Source organism: Colletes latitarsis, chromosome 9 (genome assembly GCF_051014445.1).
Source record: "Colletes latitarsis isolate SP2378_abdomen chromosome 9, iyColLati1, whole genome shotgun sequence".
Lineage (NCBI taxonomy): Eukaryota > Metazoa > Arthropoda > Insecta > Hymenoptera > Colletidae > Colletes > Colletes latitarsis.
In genome coordinates, this window is record NC_135142.1 from 23,975,357 (window position 1) to 23,996,697 (window position 21,341).

The 21,341-nt window shown below is 39.3% G+C and overlaps 1 protein-coding gene and 1 non-coding gene across 2 annotated transcripts in view; both read left to right on the plus strand.

Annotated features, from left to right (window-relative positions):
* Ec (ubiquitin specific peptidase echinus) overlaps nt 1–21,341 on the plus strand; it is a 95,099-nt gene that overhangs the window by 15,191 nt on the left and 58,567 nt on the right. Inside the window, exon 2 of the mRNA XM_076772825.1 lies at nt 10,408–10,663. Coding sequence (XP_076628940.1) covers nt 10,433–10,663 — 231 coding nt within the window. The 5' untranslated portion in view covers nt 10,408–10,432. The remainder of the gene's footprint in view (nt 1–10,407; nt 10,664–21,341) is intronic.
* Nucleotides 5,297–5,368, plus strand: Trnae-cuc (transfer RNA glutamic acid (anticodon CUC)). Its single transcript has one exon. It is a non-coding gene; the product is annotated as a tRNA-Glu (tRNA).

Below are 21,341 nucleotides of genomic sequence, written 5' to 3' on the forward strand. Positions count from 1 at the left end.
GTATAAAATACTATATTTGTGGCCATTAAGAACAAAATAAATTTGTCTAAAGAACATTTTACCGGAGTCGATAAAGATCGTAGACACGGTAAGAAGACTTTATATCGATAAGAATTAATATCGATTTTCTTTAATTACATTTGATACGGACGATTTATATATCTGGCGATGATAGATAAGATTGTTTTGGTTCCTTGAAAATACGAACGCTTTTTAATCTTTCTTCTTAATCGAACCACTGATACGAGATTGGAACATGATGAATGCTCGAAAACTTTTTAGCTTACAAACCACCCGATGCGTTATCGGCGCGGAAACTTTCGGAGGCGTGCCCATATAAGTGGAAAATCCTTAAATCTCTGGGGCGAAAAATGGTTCCAGCAGACACGGAATTACCACGTCGATCACCCGTATTGGGCGAAGGGGTGAAATCCTTCTTGACGCAGTCAAATCCTTTCCACGATATATACAATTTAATCGGCACACCTGCTTGCTTATTTTTTTTTAGTGGTGATTCATTTGCACACACCTGGTTTCGTATTTCTTTGCGTAATAATAATAATTTCGCAATAACACGAGTGAAAAATAATAGAACCAGATGAAAAGAATTTTTACTGAAAATTAGTCTAAAGCTAGTTGGTTCTTTGAGATATGGGATTTCTTGAATTTTCCTTTTCCTTACATTCTTGCATGTAAAATTATTTCCTCGCAGTTTCGCCACTGTCCCATCAGAAGGACCAAAATTGTTCACCTACCTGGCCATAATCCTTTTTTTTACCTCCTCCAACACAGACGATCTTTCAATGTCCCTTCGTTCGAAGGTTGCATTCAATTCCAATACCTTTTGCAACCGTTTTACCTGAAACTACCTGAATAAGCTGCAGCTGTGCATACAGTAGTCCCAGCTTTGGTCTCGAAATATTCATAGATAAAAATCAAACTCTATGCACGATTTAAGTGTATGTATACAGGGTATACCTGGGAAAAATTTTAATAGGAGGTTCTAGAGGCCAAAATAGGACGAAAATCAAGAATATCAATTTGTTGATTGAGGCTTCATTAAAAAGTTATTAAAAAATTAAATTGAAAAATCTCAAATAATTCTGGAAAAATTATTTTCGGTTATGGGGGACAATTACAATCATTTTTGGTCATTAGCCATACCCTCGAAATCCTACTCATTTCCTAGAAAAAAATTGGAGAAGGTGTGAAATTTTTCGACAAAATTAAAAAATTTCAAATCGTTCTGGAAAAATTATATTTAATTACAGGAGTCAATTACAAGCATTTTTGGTCAATAGACATATCCTCGAAATCTTAACTATTTTCGAGAAAAAAATTCCTTACCGAAAATATAATTTCTGGCCAGAAATGTCTGCCCAAATTTTCATGCAAATCTTTAAAATGTCATAACTTCTGAACGGATTGGACGATTTTAATGTTTAAAAAAGCAAACTACGCGTATTTTGGTGGAGAATATGTACAAATTGCAAAAATATTCGAAAAGTTGGTCCTTGACCCCGTAAAATGAGAAAAACCCCATAAAAATGGTCCAATTTTCAAACAGCCATAACTCCTACAATAGTGAATATATCTCAATGAAACTTTTTTCTGAAGTAGAGCTCATGGGCACCTACAAAAAAGTATTAGACAACTTTTCTGTAGGGTGTTAAACAAAATTACTAAAAATCAAAAACGAATTTTTAAGAAAAATCGACAGGGGGTAGGTGCCTAAATTTTTCGACGAAAAAAAAATTTCAAATTGTTCTAAAAAAAATATTTTTGGCTGTAGGGGTCAATTACAATAATTTTTGGTGAATAGGTCTACCTTCGAAATCCTACTCACTTTCTAGAAAAAAATTCAGTACAGGCGGAACTTTAAACGTTAATAACTTTTTAACGAAGCCTCCATCAACAAATTAGTATTCTTGATTTTCGTCTTATTTTGACCTCTAGAATCTCCCATTAAAATTTTTCCCAGGGGTGGCTGAACACCCTGTATAATAAAATCATACTATAAAAACAATGTGAAGTTGAGATTACGGAACGTTTTAGATTAGAATTTTGCCCAGCTCTGCGCTAAAAGCGTTTACGTTCGTTCTCGATCTTTCCTAAGATCGCGTAGTAAATTTTATGCGCGGTTCCCGAACACCGGTAGTCTCGGGCATAATTAAAACACGCATATGTAGATCGCTATCGTGCCGTGAAATACGCTAGAACGACAAAGGTTAAATTGGAAAGAAAAATTGCTTTTCCCAGCCAAAGATGGCTGCCCCGTTTAGTCAGCGTACGTTTAACGTAACGTCCAACGGATTTATGCGCGTCAGCATCATCGCGTTTCACCGCAATGCGGAGCCTCAGAGGCTGCAGCCATGGATGGAATTTCTTCTTTCGCGATTGTAACCGCAGCCGCTTGACGCGAGGGTAAACAATTACGCGAAGACGCAGAAGAAAGTTGGCAGTGTTCGTACGCGGTACAGAGCAAAAGATCTTTGACGGATGAGGGAAAAAATTGGGATACTCGACGACGGCTGAAGCAACGCGTTTATTGGGCGCCATTGCATACTGAAAGATTGGAACAGCGAATCTTTTCACAAGAAAGTGTCTCACGAAATGGAAAAAAATTTTTCATTTCAATGACCTTTCCCAATTTTGAATACCTTTTTGAAATTTATTCAATTTTAGTTCGAAGTAAAACAATTGATTTCGTAGAAAAGTTGTTCGTAGAAATTATGATTCAAGTGATTAATTTTTATTTAACGAATAACGAAGGAACACTGGTTTATCTTTTGTTATTCGGGAGAATTTTGCTCGTCTTTGTCCGAGGCTAGTCTAATCTTTTTCCCGCGAACTAGGCGTCGCGGCGCCTCCCGTGGCCAGCTTCTTACGGCGTCTACTTGTGCGTCCAACGGAAATAACCTCGCGATAGCAACAGGCCTCGAGTTTATGCCGTAACACACGATCCTCCCCTCCTTGTCGCTTCCGTTTTTCGCTCAGTCCCCCATGGTTTCTTTCTTTCGGCTATGGCGACGTTGGAGTTGATTTTGCGAGAAAATACGATAATGGTAGCGCCGTTTTCAGACGCCGGAAGCGGCCTTGATGTGTTTTCTAGGAACTCGATTTTCCATAGAAGCGTGGTATACCAAAACGGAGCAACGGAAGTGTACAAACCATCGATGCACGTTAATGGAACGTTAAAACTATTGGTCGCTTTTAAAGCAATATTATTTACAATAACATATGCTGTAACCTTTGGTATACGTCTTCTACGGTAAACGAAATTATAATGTAGGACAATTATACATATTACAATTATTATAAGCAATAAGTCTGATGACTTCTAAATCATGCCACCATATAGTTTTTCAAATCGTATCATTACAATCATAAACCATTGCTGTTTGTCGTAATAAAGAAAACTGGTTTTGCTTCCTCTGCTATAAAGCACATATGGAAAACACGATATGGTGTATGAAAGATGCATTAGAGGTTCATGAAAGTTGTGAAAGAGTACCAAGAAAATATAGAATCTATTATCCTAAATAAATATACATGATTTTTCTAAATCTATCAATTTATTTAATTCTTGAACTAGTTCTTTAACTCCTTTCTCGAAGAACAGGAACAGAGTTTCTATCGATATTTAATTCATCGTCGTACACTTTATTTCATCTCGATCAACGACTGAAATGAAAGTCACTCGTGGCGAGAGCTAATAAATACAGTGATTGAAACAGCAACTTCCAGTTTAACTTGTTTAAAACACTCGTTTGAACGGAAAAAGTTATACAACAACACCTTCGGTCGTTAGATGAAACAATCTGTACGCCAATGGTTCGAAGAAACTCCCTTCCACTTCCTCGAGGATGGAATTAAGAAACTAGTTTATAAATGGATTTAACGCACAGAGGAGGATGTGGAGACTGTAGCATTATCGTCGGCGAACAAAAGTTGTCGAATAAAGTTACGAGTACAGCGAGACGTTGAATGATTATTTTAATTTTATGGTCGCTGATTGGTTTCAGCGATACATATGATCGATCACTTTTATCGCGATTGCTCCGAGCCTGTTTCTCAGACAAATCGAAGTTGCAATGTAACTGGCGAGGATGATAAAAAATTCTAGGAAGCAACGCACGTTTACTGTGCGTTTAACCTGATTGCAGAAACTTCGCCGTTTATACCGTTAGAGTCGCCGCAAGTCCCGTAGACATCCCAAGAAAGCGAATAGTAACAGAAACCGAAAGAAACTCTCTGTAAACGTGTGGATGGCGGTCGGTCTATAAATACGCTTGCGTACATTGTCATTCGGAACAACGGAGGTTTATTACGTTGGCATGCATAACACGTAGGGGATAGTCTTGGAAGGAAAAATAACGCACTGCTGAGAGGTCTGAACTTTTCAGCATTTTGAAAGCTACGCGGCTATTCGCCGAAGGAATTGAAAATCCCCATGGAATATAAATTGCAGACTGACCGACACGATACACGTGGAAAATTATGGAAAAGCTTGTCAACCGTACGCTCGGTGTACAGACTTCGATTATTTTTGGAAAATAAGAATCCTGCACCTAAATTTTGATATTCAAAAAAGGAACCAGCATCGATAATTTGATATTGTTAATATCATATAGATACCATCCCGTGTTCGTGCGTTTAATACTAAAATGGCGAAAGAAACAGTCAATCTTGCAACAACTTTCTTATAAGGTTGAAAATATTCTATATAAGTGGAACAAAGAATTGAGATTCACGGCACTATCGCGTCTACTATCAATTATAGACGGAATTAATGAAGAGAACTTTTTAAATAATCTCTCGAGTCAAGAACAGGTTGCTATTTTAGGAATCGAAACCGGCCACGCAAGTTTTATCCACTCCTATTAAATATAAATGATGCTCTGATATGTGAAACGTTCAACACCAAACTTACCGTAGATCATTATTTATCATTGTAACAAGTTTTTAGAATGCACTGTAATATTAATTCTATTTTTACAAAAGATTGTTTTAAGCAGCCTATAGTATGGACAACTTTCAAAATTTGTTAGAAAAATTGTAATATGTACAGAGTTTTATTTGAAACGTTACATTCTTTTAAAAAATTTATTGGTATATAAAATTTTATTTCTCGACTAAAAGTGTCGATGTCGTGGTAGACTTTCACGTAGTAACATGTAAAATTGTAACGCCACACAGTTTACAATGAATATAAAGTTAAATAATATTTTGTTAATGAATATAGTAATCATTCTTTGTTTAACATAAATGATCGAATGGATATATACCATATCAATCCGGTATGGTCTAGTGGCTAGGATACCTGGCTCTCACCCAGGAGGCTCGGGTTCGATTCCCGGTACCGGAAGTTCTTTTTTTTAATATTTTTTTACTCGATATATTGACAACTTATGGAATAATATATATTATATTTCACTGGCACGCATTCAAATTTTATTTCCGAGATACTGTAATGAATTTTCGTACGGTATTTTTGGCAATACAAAAGGTTAAAAGGGTTGGAGAAGTTCTAACTTCATAATTCAAGACTTTCAACCTTTCTAACTTTTCCATCATTTACATCTTTCATACGCAGAATAAACAAAGAAATCGATTCGTGTAAAAAAATTCAGAAAGAAACGAAATTTGACTTCGTAAATGCACTGATACAGTTAGGAAACAGTCGTGTCATACGATAATAGAGGTCATCGAACCACACGATATTTTCCTCTACAATTGCGCTTAGAATTGAGCTACAGTTTGGCCCAGTTATTAGAAGCACACTGTAGAAGTTGAAGTTTCATTAAAAATAATACTAATATTTCTTTCATCCCTGATTACTTCATTGTTTCCGAGTATCTAGAAAGTAATCTGCTAATTATTTTGAGCAGAGCATTATTTAGTCAATGGAGCGAATTCTGCGTACACTTATCATCGATGGAAAACAGAAGGCTCGTAGATTGTCTGCGTTTGCAAAACATGCTGCGGATTCGATCAGCATGATAGCCTCTCACATGTATTCACACATCTTAGCGTATGCCACGATACTTCGCGCTGATAACGTAATCTAAAATTAAATCGGGGAATCACAATGGTTCGTTTGGGAATGGAGGATTGATGAATGCGAATTTCAAAGTGCTATTTCTGAAGAAGCCACGTCTAGACTAAGACGGCGCACTTCGATGTATGGTAGAAATTATTGCCATTAATTATCGAGAAGTTCTTTCGCATTCACGAAGAAATACACAATATAAAATTGAATTTCAAACACGGGATGTGGCTTTCACTCGCATACTAAATTCGTATAGTGAGGATGTTTCATGTATTTCATAACTATATAATTAATTTTCGGTGTAAAAGTGTCTACCTAAGTGTAGTGTGAAATTTGTCATTGATTAGCATCTCATCGAGTCCCAGTTGGATTTTTTGCAATCCAGTTTGAAGCGACGAGGGCCAGCAGAAAACTGGCTTTCCGAATTCAGAAAAAAAGAGGAAGGTATTTACCTTCTCCGAAACCTAACGCGTATCGAGTTGCCGACGTTAGCCAGAGTTGCAGCGCCGTCCCCCTTGTCAAGCGAAAAATACCGCGGTTGCATTGTTACGGAACCCTAAAAGCGAACACGAAGACAGCGACGCCAGCTTAGCTCTCGAGCACGTACTCGCCGCGACCACTTTTCTTGGCCCCTCGAAATTAACGCCGACCACTCAGCCGTACCATTTAGTATGTCGGCTATGCGAATCCAACCGCTCTTTGGCCTCGTGCTTCCACCCCCTTCTCGTCCGATAATATCATCATTCCTCAGCATCCTTTTAATTCTCTATTCGTCGCGAAACACGGGAGGAAAACGCCTAGACGACTCTCTTCGATCAAGACAGCACGTATGCTGAAGAGCTACAAGGGAACTGGCCCTAAGTGGAATCTAGATTTAGGGATCAAAATTTTAACAAATTAATAAATTAACAGGAAGCAATGAACATTTTCTCGAGCAGATGATAGCACAGTCGCCGCGGTAATTTTTGAAATTTATTTTCAAAAAGGAAGATCTTTTTCAACTTGCTTCTCTCTTCCGGAAAATGTCGTTTTCCTTTTCCTCGACCGAGATCACTAGCACGCGGAAGAAATTGCAATATTTCGTTGAGTAGGCGACGGGGTGCAATCGTCGTCGAACTTCTTGAATTTTGCGTTCAAATTTCCGGCAAGGGCGCGTTGACAAGAAGTTTTGCCCGAAATATGTATGAAAGAAGTCTATTTTTGACGAGCGTGGAAGATGGCGGGGCGCGTCGAGCGATACAGAATTCTGGGAGATATTTTTGTGCTGTTTTTGGAGTTAAAAAAGAATCGACGTTGAGATCGCGGAGCCAGGCTGCTTCTCGGAAGAAGCAAAATATTGGCAGCGATCTTTAGATGTTTCTTTTGGCAACGAGTGCTTATATTTTTTGAAGAGTAGACTCTTGCAGGAATTAATTTTTCTGCTTTTTGTTCGAGATCCTTTCGCTTTTTGTTTCGTTCGAATAATTACTTTCTTCGATTGAAATTGCATTTATGTATGGGATAGTATGACGACGTCTCTGTTAATTTAATATGGAATACTTTCTCGATGTGATGTAATTTTGGCCGTCTCGAAAGACACGAGCTATCGAGTAAAATATTAGCGTGCATGTTGGGAAAGGTAAACATCCGTGCAATTGGATTGCTATCATCCTTTCGGTTGCACGTCCCGGGAAAGTATATAGCTGTATCCTGCATCCTGTTTCTTGCAAAGCAAATGAGGTGTAGCGCTTCCATGTCTCTCTATATTTTAAATTCATATAAGATAACGGTGTTAAAACACATCCAAGCTAATATTGTTCCCCCGTGGACAAAACGAGGACGTATAGAGAGTGTGAGGTTAAGAAATTACGGTGCAGTCAATACGTTACGAGTTTTACCGTTACCATGATTCCCGTGTGACTTACACACCGCGTGGTTTAAAAGTAGGATTCGACACGATAATTGAAATTGAAATTTCTACGTGTATCGCGTTTACAGCATCTAAAACGACAACTGTGAGAAAATATATGAATTACTATAAAAAAGCGAAGTCAATTCAAAGTAAAAATAACTTGAAACAATCGCTTAATTAGTTATATAATAGTATACACATACGCATGAAATTTTGGGGAAACATTTCTGGCCACACATTATATTTTCGGTAAGGAATTTTTTTCTCGGAAATGGTTAGAATTTCGGGGGTATGTATATTCACAAAAAATGATTGTAATTGACCCTCACAACCAAAAATAATTTTTTCAGAACGATTTGTAATTTTTTAATTTTGTCGAAAAATTTGTCCACTTACTGAATTTTTTTCTCAAAAATGGTTAGGATTTCGGGGATATGTCTATTCATGAAAAATGATTGTAATTAACCCCCGTAACTGAAAATAATTTTTCCAGAACGATTTGAAATTTTTTAATTTTGTCGAAAAATTTCTGAGATGATTTTTTATGTACATATATTTAACTACTTTTCCTCTTTTGATTTCTGTAGTAATAAAATATTAGCGGCCATAGTAATGTTCTCTTTTATTTTCTACGAATAATTCATTTCAAGAACGTGGACAATAGGACAATATTACGTATGACATACTGTTTATAAAAATGTTCCATCGGTGTGTTTCGAATTATACTTGCTTATTTACAAGTAATTAGAGGAATGTTCATTGCTATGTCGTTTTCCTTGAAGATCCTCAACCGAGGTCGCGTTTCACCAGGTAGAACATTGGGGAACAAGGAGAATGGCTCGTGAATATCGATTCGATGTTCATTGATTCGTTGAACATGATTTCTTGGTATTGTTACAATCGTTTGATACGTGTCGCGTTATGCGAATACTACAGCGCGTAGTGCGTGATTACATTCAACGTACGGTACACAAAATGCATACAAATCGGGTAATATTTAATATGTTCGAACTACGATGTTGATATCGAAATTTATATTCTTTTCAATAATTAATTTTTATTTATACTTAACGTCGTAGTGCCTAATATTTTCACGTAAATTTTTTTAAGAAAACTAAGGGTAAAATGTATTCTGCAAATTTCGTTTCCTAATTATGCAGGAAGACTTCCGTATGACCATGGTTTTACGAGTCTCTTGAGCTTCAACCTGCAATTTACCTTCAAATAATCTCTTACATTTAAGGATCTTCATTGCCACAAGTTGTGTCTACAACTTCCTAGAATTCAGGAAAGAATGCAATAAAGTACCATGCTTCTGTGAAGTTGATTTTTTCATCTAGAAATATCAAAGATACTTTCGTTGCTCTATGAACAGATTAACTCTGCAATTCTTTTTGGCACTAGTTGACACGGAATGACTTTCATTCTCTTATAAATACAAACTACGTAATATGTATAAATCCTTGAAGTACGTGTATAAAAATAAGCTTGTAAAAAGTGCATAAGACACGTGCAAAATATGAACGTAAAGAACACGAGGAAAGTAGGCCAAACAGAAACTTTAGATCACAAGCATTCGTGGATCCTTACTCGTTGGATCTTCCAAATTTATGAACAATTTTTCAGTTTTTATGGCACTGCTTTTTTTTTAGCATCGAGAAGTTTGTCTACCCTGTTCTATTTGTAAGTGGAAAATAGATCGTAATTATGTAGTCAAACAGAACAGTAGAATTAAGACAATTAATTTTCTCGGATTTTATCTTTCGGCAACGAGGATGTTTCCATAAGCAACGCGTTAATGGAGGACACGTCCAGTATGATGAAACGTTGTTTTGTGAACTGCAATTACGGCATTTCGCTTAATTGACTGCTGAATTAATGTATATTATACCGTAATCCTTAGAGTTGTAATATAATGTACACTGTAACGGTCCAAATTGAACAAAACCAATTTTGAACAGTAACTATAAATATGTCGAAATTAATACTACCTATATGTCAAGATAAACGAGCATCTTCATGCATGCACGAGACTCAATCGATGGCTCAGTCTCCAGCCAAGGTACTTGCTTTACAGATTTTACGATCTCGTTTTCTTTCTGGTAGGAGATTGAGAAATGTGGCCCAATAATGTTCGCAATGTAAATCCTTTCTTCTTATTTTCGAAGCAAAAATATACACGCTGCACTCTTACGTACTCTTGCAGGCTTCTTCCAACGTTACGTATAATTATGCACTTCGTAAATTTTCAGATCCATCATTCTTTTCGACAGTAATTCTGTAAACTGATCGTTCCACTTCAAAGCTTTCATTTTTCAGATAAATTAGTTCGTTACCGTCGACATGAGTAAATGAAAAAAATTAAGAGTAATGGCATTACGAGAACATTACTTATCGCATCGTAGTATCAAAGTTGGCATTTAACAAGTTTTACTAATCGATTTTTAATTTCTCTTCTGCGCAGATGACACTGACATAGCTCGCCGAGGATGACGTCCATCATGGGGTTACAGCAGCCAGCTGCATCCCAGGATACCGTGGATTACAGTGGATACCTGCAATCGTCGCAGTGCCATCAGATACATGGAAACCAGGCGAACGGTCAGGTCCACTCTGGGCAGAAATCGTCGTCTAATGACCATAATACAAGCTTTACCAGCACCAAGGGATTGCTCAATGGACCTGGTCAAAACAACTGTTTCCTCAACAGTGCCGTACAGGTAGAATAGATATCTTTTCGTCGACAGGTATACGAACGAAACGAAGATCTATAGAGTTTGTTTATTTTTCTGTCAGACAGAAAATGTATAAACAACGCTGTTTAGAAATCCAATAGAAGCTCTAATGCGTTCTCTTTGCATAAACGTTAAATCGACAGTATAAAAAAGAAGACTTAGAGCCACGCCAAAAATAAATTTCACGATATTAGCTTAGCAATCAGCGCGTTAAGATGCTCGTATTTATTTGGCTTGATCGTGAAGTCACGGGTATAAATAAATCCGAGCAGCAGTGCATTTCATTTGAAAACGTGCATAACGCAGGAATTTATAATGCACATTTCTTCCGCCTTCGTTCCATAAACCGGATTCATTCATATATTCAAGCACATAGGCGGCTCTAATCGACTGTTATATCAGTGCAGCATCTGATCTCTGACGAAGCTGACTTCACCAACGCTGTAAAGAGTATTCGAGACACGCGATAAACACGAACTATCGTTTACGTAAAAATTGTTATCGATCGTCGGGGATCATCGAATTAATCCGATACTCTCGATGATCGAGATTCAATCGCCGGGAGTCAACATCGTTTACATTGAATACGCCCGGCGCGTTGCACGGGACGGTTTGCGTCGCACGAAAAAGGTTGCACGCTTCATTAATGGGAATAATTCTCGGCTGCATCATGGAAAGGAGTCTTCCCACGGACCGTTAGAATTTATTACGTCGATCAGAACTGTTTTTCCCAGCTTTTGTGCGCCGCGCTGTCCGATACGTAGCGGTAATTGTAACATCCGGAGGAAGCAATTACACTCGATCGGGCTCGATTAGAACAATCGATCAGAATCGCATAGGAAACTCGGTAGCCGGGCGGGAGGATCGCCGATATCGAGCTTTAGATTCTCGTTTCGAGGGAATTGCGAAACGTTAATCGTACCGGGTTGAATCTGGGATAGAAAACAGACAGCTCTCGAGTAATTCGAGCAACGACACTAGCCGGTTCGATGTCAAACGTCGTATGTGAAACACGATAAACCTCTAGATTCCAGCTTTATATTTCCTATATGAAACTCGGTATAGGAAACGTTCTAAATGTTCTATGTCAAATGGCGACATCCATTCGGTTTATGAATCTCCCGTTATTCACCGATTATAGACTCAAATAGAGAAACGTCCTTACGTGTATTGGTACTTGGAGGTAAGATATTGGGTCGTCCAGGGCGTTTCAGATATATATTTGAATACTTAAGGAGCTGAATGTGTCCTACATATCTTACTTTTGCGAGTAACCAGCCTGGTTTAGAAAACAGACGACGTTCTCGAGTAATTCGAGCAACGACACATGCCAGTTCAACGGCGAACGCGTGTCTAAAATGCGAAAAACCCTAAATTCCATTCCTCCTTGCAATCGAAACGTAACATCTTCATTTATTCACGGGAAAGGTTACAGTATCGACGAAAGACGCGTTGCACAAAAATTACCCAACGAGAAAATAGTTTCACGTACTTTCTAGGAATTTCATCGAGACAGATTATTCATGAAATAATTGAAATATTTGACTATATTAACAAGCATATATTTTGCTTGTTGAAGACTAAATCTGTCCTTTCCTTGCATGTTTATCGATCAGTCCGATATTTTTGACGGGACCACTGTTTGTTTCTTCGAAGCCTATTTACGGCCCCAATATCCCTGTTGCGTTTTTCGAGTTGCATACCTGGTTGAAGGTCAATGTGCGCCTACCTGTAGGCAACCGGATAGTCAGGCGTGCACTTCAGCCTTTTCGAAACGCTCCGTCGTTCTTGCGAGGAACTAACTTAACCACAAACTTCTGCGAACAAATTTACAAACAAATACTTACGAAGGAATTAATACGTCAAAGACTAGAATTATTCAGTTTGATAAGGATTATGTTAAAACGACCCCCTTTAATAATAATTTTCTCGCTCTAATTTACAAACAAAAAAATTGGATATTTGGATATTTCAGCGACTGGAATTTAATGAGAATGTGAATTTTCGATTCGTAGGTGAGAGGAGAGAAAATAGGAGCGTGCATAATCCGCGACACCAATCCGAATCTCGCGCGTCTTTAAATCTCTTTAACGCGAATTCGTGACTTTTTCTCGGAGCAGCTTTACGAGCACGCTCCGAGATCCACGTCCATAGTTTATGGCCGCGAGTGGCCACCAAATCTGTAAGGCACCTAACTTCGAAAGCCTTCGAGGTGGACGTAAATATTCATGGCTGCTAAGTGACAGGACACGTGGAGAATCTTCTTAAGACGCCATCTTCGTCGTTCTTTCTTCCGTCGTAGACTTTCTCGTTTTCGTTTTTTCCCCTTCGGCGTTCGTATCGTTCCCCATCTTTTTCCTGTTGCCATTCGAGCCTCTCTAATAGCCAGTTTCAAAATATAAATGGTAGTCACGAGGTTTCCTCGATTATGATTTCATTTCCCTGAAGTCGAACGAAAGGTCAGACTTGTATTTCCTCATTGGCGTTGCGACATCTCGTTTTGCCGAATAAATAACACTAACAAATTAATTGTCGATGCAAATATTATTTTCGAGGTTGAAAGCGTCAAGTTGTATCTCTTGTTCAATCACCAAACGCCATAATACGCTAAAAAATCGCTAAATTATACTATAGTTGCTACAGAGATTGTAAACTTCTGATCGTTGCGTAGAATAACGAAATTTCTCGCAGTTTTGTTGAAAAGTCGACAGCACACGATGATCCTTTGGAATTGCAACGGCGCCTTTTGTGTCGTGTGTCTTGTGACGTTCACTTTTAATTCGTAACACGGGACAAAGCAGTTACCACACCCTGACTGCGTGCACGATTTACGCTTAAAACACTTGTATGTATCACGTGTCGCGTAAGTCGAGGTATTGAGTACGCGTGCTTCATGCTGATCGAATAACTATCGATAGTTAATGATACGTTTGTTTTAATAGATTAGAATCCCTCTTTCTTCATAATGTATTCCCATTTGCTCGGCGCTGATCGCCGCGTCTTGAAAATTAATCTCTTTTTATCCAAGTCTTTCTCAACGACGTTCCTTCGCCCTGATCGATAGCCTCTTACTCGATGTAAATGCGACGAGCCCAAACTATCGTATAAACGAAATGTAAATTATCGCTTTAGGTGGTGTGAAGAACAAGTCTTTTTTTTTAACAGTCGCGGTTGTCAGACAGCACCACTAAAACTCTAACGTAAAAATTGTTAGTCTAACTTACGTGAAATTTAGAAAAAGCCTTAGTTTGTCTAAAAAATCGTACGATACAAATCTTAAACGCTCGTCGATGTTTAATGGGGGAATGTGCTAGTTATTAATATTTTCCAATTTAGTTCGCCAGCGGATGGTGAAATTAAACAATCGCGGTCTGTATCTGTCGGGGCAGCGTCCGATAAATGGTAATTTTTATCGATGCGATTTTATCGGCCCATAAATTAGCTGGACGGATTAATGAAACCCAGGAGTGTATCCCCGGAGGGTCCGTTCGAAAACTGTTTCATTAGTCTGACCCAGCTAACGAATGAATTAATGATATAAAACTCGTTTCGGCCCACTATAATGGCACCTCGAGACTAACGGTGTGCCGAGCACTTTCGTCGCCGATTCCGATAAATGTTGGACGTTCTCGTTATCGTCGAACGGAGCCCACTGTTCGTAAATAACAGTTTGGACGGTGACATTTCCCAGTAAATATTTATATTCTTCTTCATCGAGGCGATATTGAAACGAGAAGCTTGTTTGCGATTCCGTTGAACGCGCGGTAACATTTCATTTATAGAACTCGAAGGCGCGTTTCGGATAAAATAACGCGTGCAGCTTGCGAAACAAACAAGGGAAGAGTGCAAATGAGATTTATTTTTAATTCATTTGGGTTGCATTACTAACGAATGGAATTAGTAGCCGGATTCTAGTTCATCCTTCTATTCATTTAAAATATATGTTAAAGTTTCGATTCTCTATGGAGCCTTCTTCATTGACTTTAAATTATCAACAAGAAATATGTTTGATAAGTAAATTAAATATATGAATTATGATATTAATCTTTCGTCATTTAATTTTCAGTTATATCGTGACGTAACAACTTCATTTCAAAGCACCAGTTTTACCGATAAAGCGAACCAAATAAGGAGCTCGATCTGTGACCCACTTTTTGAATAATTGCAATCGACAGGACCTCTGAATTGTTTTTTAATTGTTTCTCCTTCGTTTCCATTCTGCAGAATTTTTCGTTAATTGGAGACACTTTTTGCCTTACGATTCGACTCTCGTCGAGAGCAACAGCCGCCGCATTTCGCAAAGAATTTAGAAAAACGTGACGAAAAGGAAGGTGAAAATCTGTAGACAATTAAAATCGACCTAGGTTCTCGCTAACAATCTTATATAATAACAGGATACTTAATTCGATAAAATTCAAAAATATTCAAACTTTAACTTCACCGAGATATGTTTGTACACACAAAGTTACGAACTAAAAGCATGTACGTCTTGTTAATCCAGTAAAAAGAAAAAAAAACGCACTGTATCGCTTTATCTCGGGTCTAAAGCGCTATCTGGCGACTTGTACCGGTTAATGGATCTAGGTTTTATACTCTCTGAAGACTTGAAGAACTGTGATGCACGTATTTGCCTGTGCGTCGAGATAACGTTTCGTCGACAAGGCTGAAGGCAAAAGCTCGAAGAGACTTGTAGACAAAGATTGGGTAACGCGTTACTTTACCTTAATCTCCGTACGTGTACCTACCGTAGTTTTTCGAGACACACGAGAACTGAAAAGAGCTGCTCAAGCATATGAGATATCCTCTCGCCAAAGCGTCGTAATCTCTAACGGTCGCGTGTAATTTTACGTTTTCGAAATGCTAGGAGATTAGAAGAAGCAAACCTATGAAAAATTCAGCTATTTTTCGTTCGTGTCGGAATTCACTTCTAGGGGGTGAAATCAACCCTTAAAGAAAATGCAGAATCTTCTAATGGAAAAAGAAATATACTTTGACATTTTTAAGTAATTTGCGAACAAATAGGTTTGCTGTATCTAAGCGTTGAAATAATTTTGTTAGCCACTGTACGTTGGGCGCGATCGGCGAGTCTGAGGTGCAAAACCGAAGTGGTCGTGTAAGTTGAACAAAACATAGCACACCTGAGAAACATCCATTTAATTCGAGGGCCGGAGGTGTCGACGGGGGGAGGAAAACGCATTGTGTACCGTGCGATGGGAGCGACAGTGTCAATAACACCCAGAAGACGAGTCGGGGAGCAGGTGTAAAAGGGGTGTATCCACTTTGCGTCCCTTTCCGGCGGCCGGCGGCTAATTATAATAGGAAACTGATTCATCTGGTCTGGGTAATTACACTCGCGGAACGGACCGTGCCTCGTACCCTTATTTTGGATTAGCGTGGCGCAGTGGGAGTATCGATAAGAAACGCTCTCGTGCGGTCGACATTTTTGCGCTACGGTGAGAACGAAAGGGAGTTCGCGTTTGCAAGGAGAGTGGCCGCGGATGGAACCTTGAACTCTAGGATTCGACACGGCGTGGGTGTAGCGAGCGTGGACATCGATGTCATTGTCGGACAATTGAGCTCGTTTGCTCGATTTCTCCGCTCGTTTACACTGCGTGTCATACAACATTTATTTATTTACGATAGAATCCTTATTAGGGGAGAGTAATTCATCCATATACAGGGTGTTCGGTCACCATTGAGAGAAATTGTAATGGGAGATTCTAGAGGCCACAATAGGACGAAAATCAAGAATATCAATTTCTTGACTGAGACTTCGTTAGAAAGTTATTAACAATTCAATTCAAAAATTTCAAATCGTTCTGGAAAAATTATTTTTGGTTGCAGGGGTCAATTATAAGCATTTTTTGTGAATATATATACTTCCGAAATCCTACTCACTCTCGAGAAAAAAAATCGGGTAGGTGTTGAAATTTTTTGGCAGAAAAAAAATTTATCAAATCGTTTTAAAAAAATTATTTTCAGTCGCAAGAGTCGATCGCAATCATTTTTGGTCATTACACATACCCCCGAAATTCAACGCATTTTCGAGAAAAAAATTCCTTACTGAAAATATAATTTCTGGCCAGAAATGTCTGCCCGAATTTTCATGTAAATCTTTGAAACGTCATAACTTCTGAACGGATTGAACGATTTTAATGTTTAAAAAAGCAAACTACTCGTATTTTGATGGAGAATATGTACAAATCGCAAAAATATTCGAAAAGTTGGTCCTTGACCCCGCAAAATGAAAAAAATCCCATATAAATGGTCCAATTTTCAAACAGCCATAACTCCTACAATAGTGAATATATTTCAATGAAACTTTTTTCTGAAGTAGAGCTCATGGGTACCTACAAAAAAGTATTACACAACTTTTCTGTAGGGTGTTAAATAAAATTACTAAAAATCAAAAACGAATTTTTAAGGAAAATCGAAGGGGGTAGGTGCCTAAATTTTTCGGCGAAAAAAAAAAATTTCATATCGTTCTAAAAAAATATTTTTGGCTGTAGGGTTCAATTACAATCATTTTTGGTGAGGAGTCATATCCCCGAAATCCTACTCATTTCCTAGAAAAAAATTCGAGAAGGAGTGAAATTTTTCGACAAAATTAAAAAATTTCAAATCGTTCTGGAAAAATTATTTTCAGTTGCGGAGGTCAATTAGAATAATTTTTTATGAATAGACCTACCCCCGAAATCCTGCCCACTTTCTAGAAAAAAATTCAGGACGGGTGAAACTTTAAACATTAATAACTTTTTAATGAAATCTCCATCAACAAATTAGTATTCTTGATTTTCATCTTATTTTGGCCTCTAGAATCTTTCATTAAAATTTTTCCCAGCGATGGCTGAACACTCTGTATATTAAAAAATTAACTCTTACAGTAACTCTTAATGAAAATTGCAAAAATTAAGAAAGTAGAACAGTCGAAATGAAATTAAATAGCATCGACTCATACTGAAAAACTCCTACTATGCATTTGCGTTGCATTTAATCAGTTATCAGAGGTAGAATTTTAAACAAAATTTCAATCTAAGTGTCTCATAGTTCTCGATTTTATGGGCGCTGGTTCGCGAAGAAATAACTGAGAAACATTCGCGAATAAATAGCGCGGAATCGCGTGCTTCGAACGAATTGTCTTGTTAAAGCGTCCTGAATGCAGAAAACCGGAAACAAGCATTTTGCTTCCGTAAACGAATGGTCACGCGTTTAAATGCAACTCTTGTGTCTTGTTACTGGAGCAATCGCTTCTATCACGGGCTTCACAATACGCTTTTCTCCGGCGCTGTCCGTCACGACTGCTTCGTCGGCTAAACTGTACTTTTGTGCAACGCCTAGCTTTCAAGCAGAGAAATTGACACCATTACTGCGAGACGAGAAACGTTTCGATAGACTTCTGCGCGAATTTTATTTATTATTCTTGCGAGTACACGTTGCCTTGCAAATAGTACAAATAATTTCAAAGATTATTAATCGAATCGGTAACGTAGTTATAGATTCAACAGTTCATACGTTGCAAATATGTGATCCGATCTTTGTTTGGTACAGTTTTTTCACGGTTAATAAATTCCAGGAATAATCTTGCAAGCCACATGTGCCTCTCGTGGCAGGATACGTCGTTTCTCGAAACAAAAGGTGATCTAGCGTTCCATCTGGTGGCACGTGGCCGATCTGCACCTGACTTGATCTTTCTGGGGGATTTACTAGCTCAATTGGCGAAACATCAGTGTAGGTTAACAGCGCGTGCTATACTCTACGAAACATCTGCTCCGTTGGATGCAGATGCACGTGGTCTGCGCGCAACGAGATTCTAAAGATGATCCGACGGAATTTTAGGTCAGTCCCTTGCCATCTGTGGTATTTTCACGCCCACTCTTTCATCGTTATTCAAACGAGAACGGAATCGTAATTCACGTGTTTTTAATTACTATCTCGCGGAATAAATTGTTTCTTTATTTTAATTCACGAAATTCTTGGAACCAAATCCTCGACGACCTCTTTCATTCGAAGCACGTTCAACTTTCTCCGCTCGCAGAGCTTCCGTCCAGTGTTTTCATCGGTGTTTCGCGAAACGAGAAAATAATTTCAGTAGGGGAATTACTTTGTGCTGTAATAATCGAGGGAAGTCTCGTCTCTCTTTTCAAAGGGCACGTAGCTCCGCAACGCGGCGTTTACGAAGCAAGACCTTTTACGACGACGAATCAGTGAATGTCGAGGTCTCGTAGGTCCCGTTGATGTCGCGAGTCGCTGGCCCATGAATCCGGGTCTCGTTTCGGGGACAATAGACGAACGAAGTTACGTTTGCCGGCGACCTGTATACGTTAGCAGCTCCCGACCCCCGAGAAAAAGAGAACCACATGCATCGTTAATGGCGGATGGAACCTGCTACGCGATTCCGACTCGAGGGGCCAGCAGGTGTCTGGGAAGGGAATTACTTCTCTGACTCATCGCCAGGTGATGTCTACCAGGCGCAAGGAAGGAACCGGAAGCTCTTGCACAGAAGGCAAACCGTTTCTTCCAGTCGGTGTCGAGAACGAAAGTTCCGTCGTCTGCTCGGTGACTCGGCATCGCGGTCGTTGTCTGTTCATGCTTGTTTGATTTACCACAATCGCTAATGCGGAACGCTCTTGAAACGTTTATAGTCGGATCCTTTCTCTCGTGTGGTCTCTGAGTCGATTTTTATATCATTTTATTCATTCGTGAGACTTGACTTAAATTCATCGTAATTTCCGTGCAATTGTCACGCATCTAATAGATTCGTTTTTCATTCTCTTCTGCCTTGTATGTATTTTTTTTAAATCCTAAAAATCGTGAATCTTGCACAGTTTGTTTTAATGTCTAATGTTTGCAGCATCCCCAATGACTGAATTTCGTGATTGTGTTCCTAGCTAAAACGTGCGAATAATTTACGATTCGGGATAGTGTATAAAATGCAGTTGATTCTGTCCAAGGGGAGATTTTACTGCCGAGTAGCGTAATCGAGGTTCCACCGTGGCGATTTTGCACGTGCGTACGCAGAATAAAATCCCAATGCAGGGATGATTACGCAATGGTTGCTCGCTCGAAGTAGAAAGAAAGAAAGGAGGGGAAGGAATATAAAAGCGGAGGTGGCGGAAGAGCTTGAACAAGGAATACACAAGTAGTGGAAGGGGTTCAAAGACGTACCAAGAAGGAGAAGAATAACCGGGGCCGTGGCTTCGTCTACGAACCACGTGTGGGAAAACTCCGCGATGCGAGACTGAGAAACGCGTGCGTTCGATCGTGAATTCGCACGTGCGTGCGTGTTCGTCTGCATGTGCGTGAACGCCCACGCGAGTCGCATGCGTATTGGTGCAGCTCCCTTTTTTCTCGATACCCGGACAACGTGTCGCCAACGAACGTCCAATCGACTTTCGTAATTGATTAATCGACTTCGAACAACGATTTCTCGTTCGAACGCGTCCAATAATTCTCACGAGAGTCTCGCGACTCGTACCTCGACAATTTTAAAACAGTCTGACGCTGCTACTTTAAATTTTTCACTCTGGGGGTCTTTCGTGAACCTTGTATAAAAATTGCAAACTATATTTCGTATCATATTATTTATAAAATCTCCCTTTATTTGGATGCAAGTTTGACCATCGATAAACAGTTAAAATTACAAACTTTGCAAACTGTGAAACCATATTTGATGCATGGAAAGAGTATGTTGAGTATGTAAAGCTTTTAATCTCGAATTGCTGTGAACAGTTTGGGAGCCTGTAGCCTGCAAGTATTCAGAAACTTCCATTCGTGACGTATCGTTGCACGGTTCTCGGGGCTATCGTGTCTTCAGCATCGAGTCGATTAGGTATGCGATATCCTACCCTCGCTGGTAAATAGTCCATGCATCCCAGGCGAGCGTATTTTCTAGGTCGCGACTCACGCAAGACTTGCTACTTTAATTCGAACGTCTTCGAGACGGAATCTGTCTTCCTATCTTCTTGCCTGGGCGGGTTCGCCACCGCGGATCAGCCTGTGAAATCTAACGCTCTTGGACGCTTCGACGACTCCTGGAGCCTTTCCTGTGAGTCTTCGCGCCTTTGGTCTTCGTCTTAGTGGACCAGAACTGTCTCACTGATCTCAGGTTCTGGGAACGGAGTCGATCCCTCGTCTTGCGTCGTGTATCGGATGGTGGACGCATCTAATCCGGGTAACGGCGGATATTAAAAGCACGTTCGATTCTTTCGTCGCGGATGATGGCTCCTCCGCATCCTTGGACGCCTCGCTACGCTCGTCGCGACGGATGGGGAGCAGTTGCAATTCGCTTGATTAGCTCTTCCTCGATCGATGCTTTTATTGTGTCGCGATCGCGGTGTGAGATTACGTAACTTCGTCGAACGATTAACGATTGGTTACAGCCCGTTCACACGACACGATCGTTTGACCCATTTGGCCATTTTACTACTAGTTTTATATCTAAAACAATTGTATAAATCCAAACCCTAAATCACGTACTATAAATAAGTAACACGTTTCGTGATTCATCGGTGCATGGTAATTCCAATCGACTGACTAATTTGGTCAAAGCAGTCGATAAAGAAAACCCATCGCCGATCGTTCGATACCGATTTCGCCGTCGGATCACATAAATCAAAGGGTGTAGCGGCACGAATCGAAAGGTTAATGCGCTCGAAACCCGTTT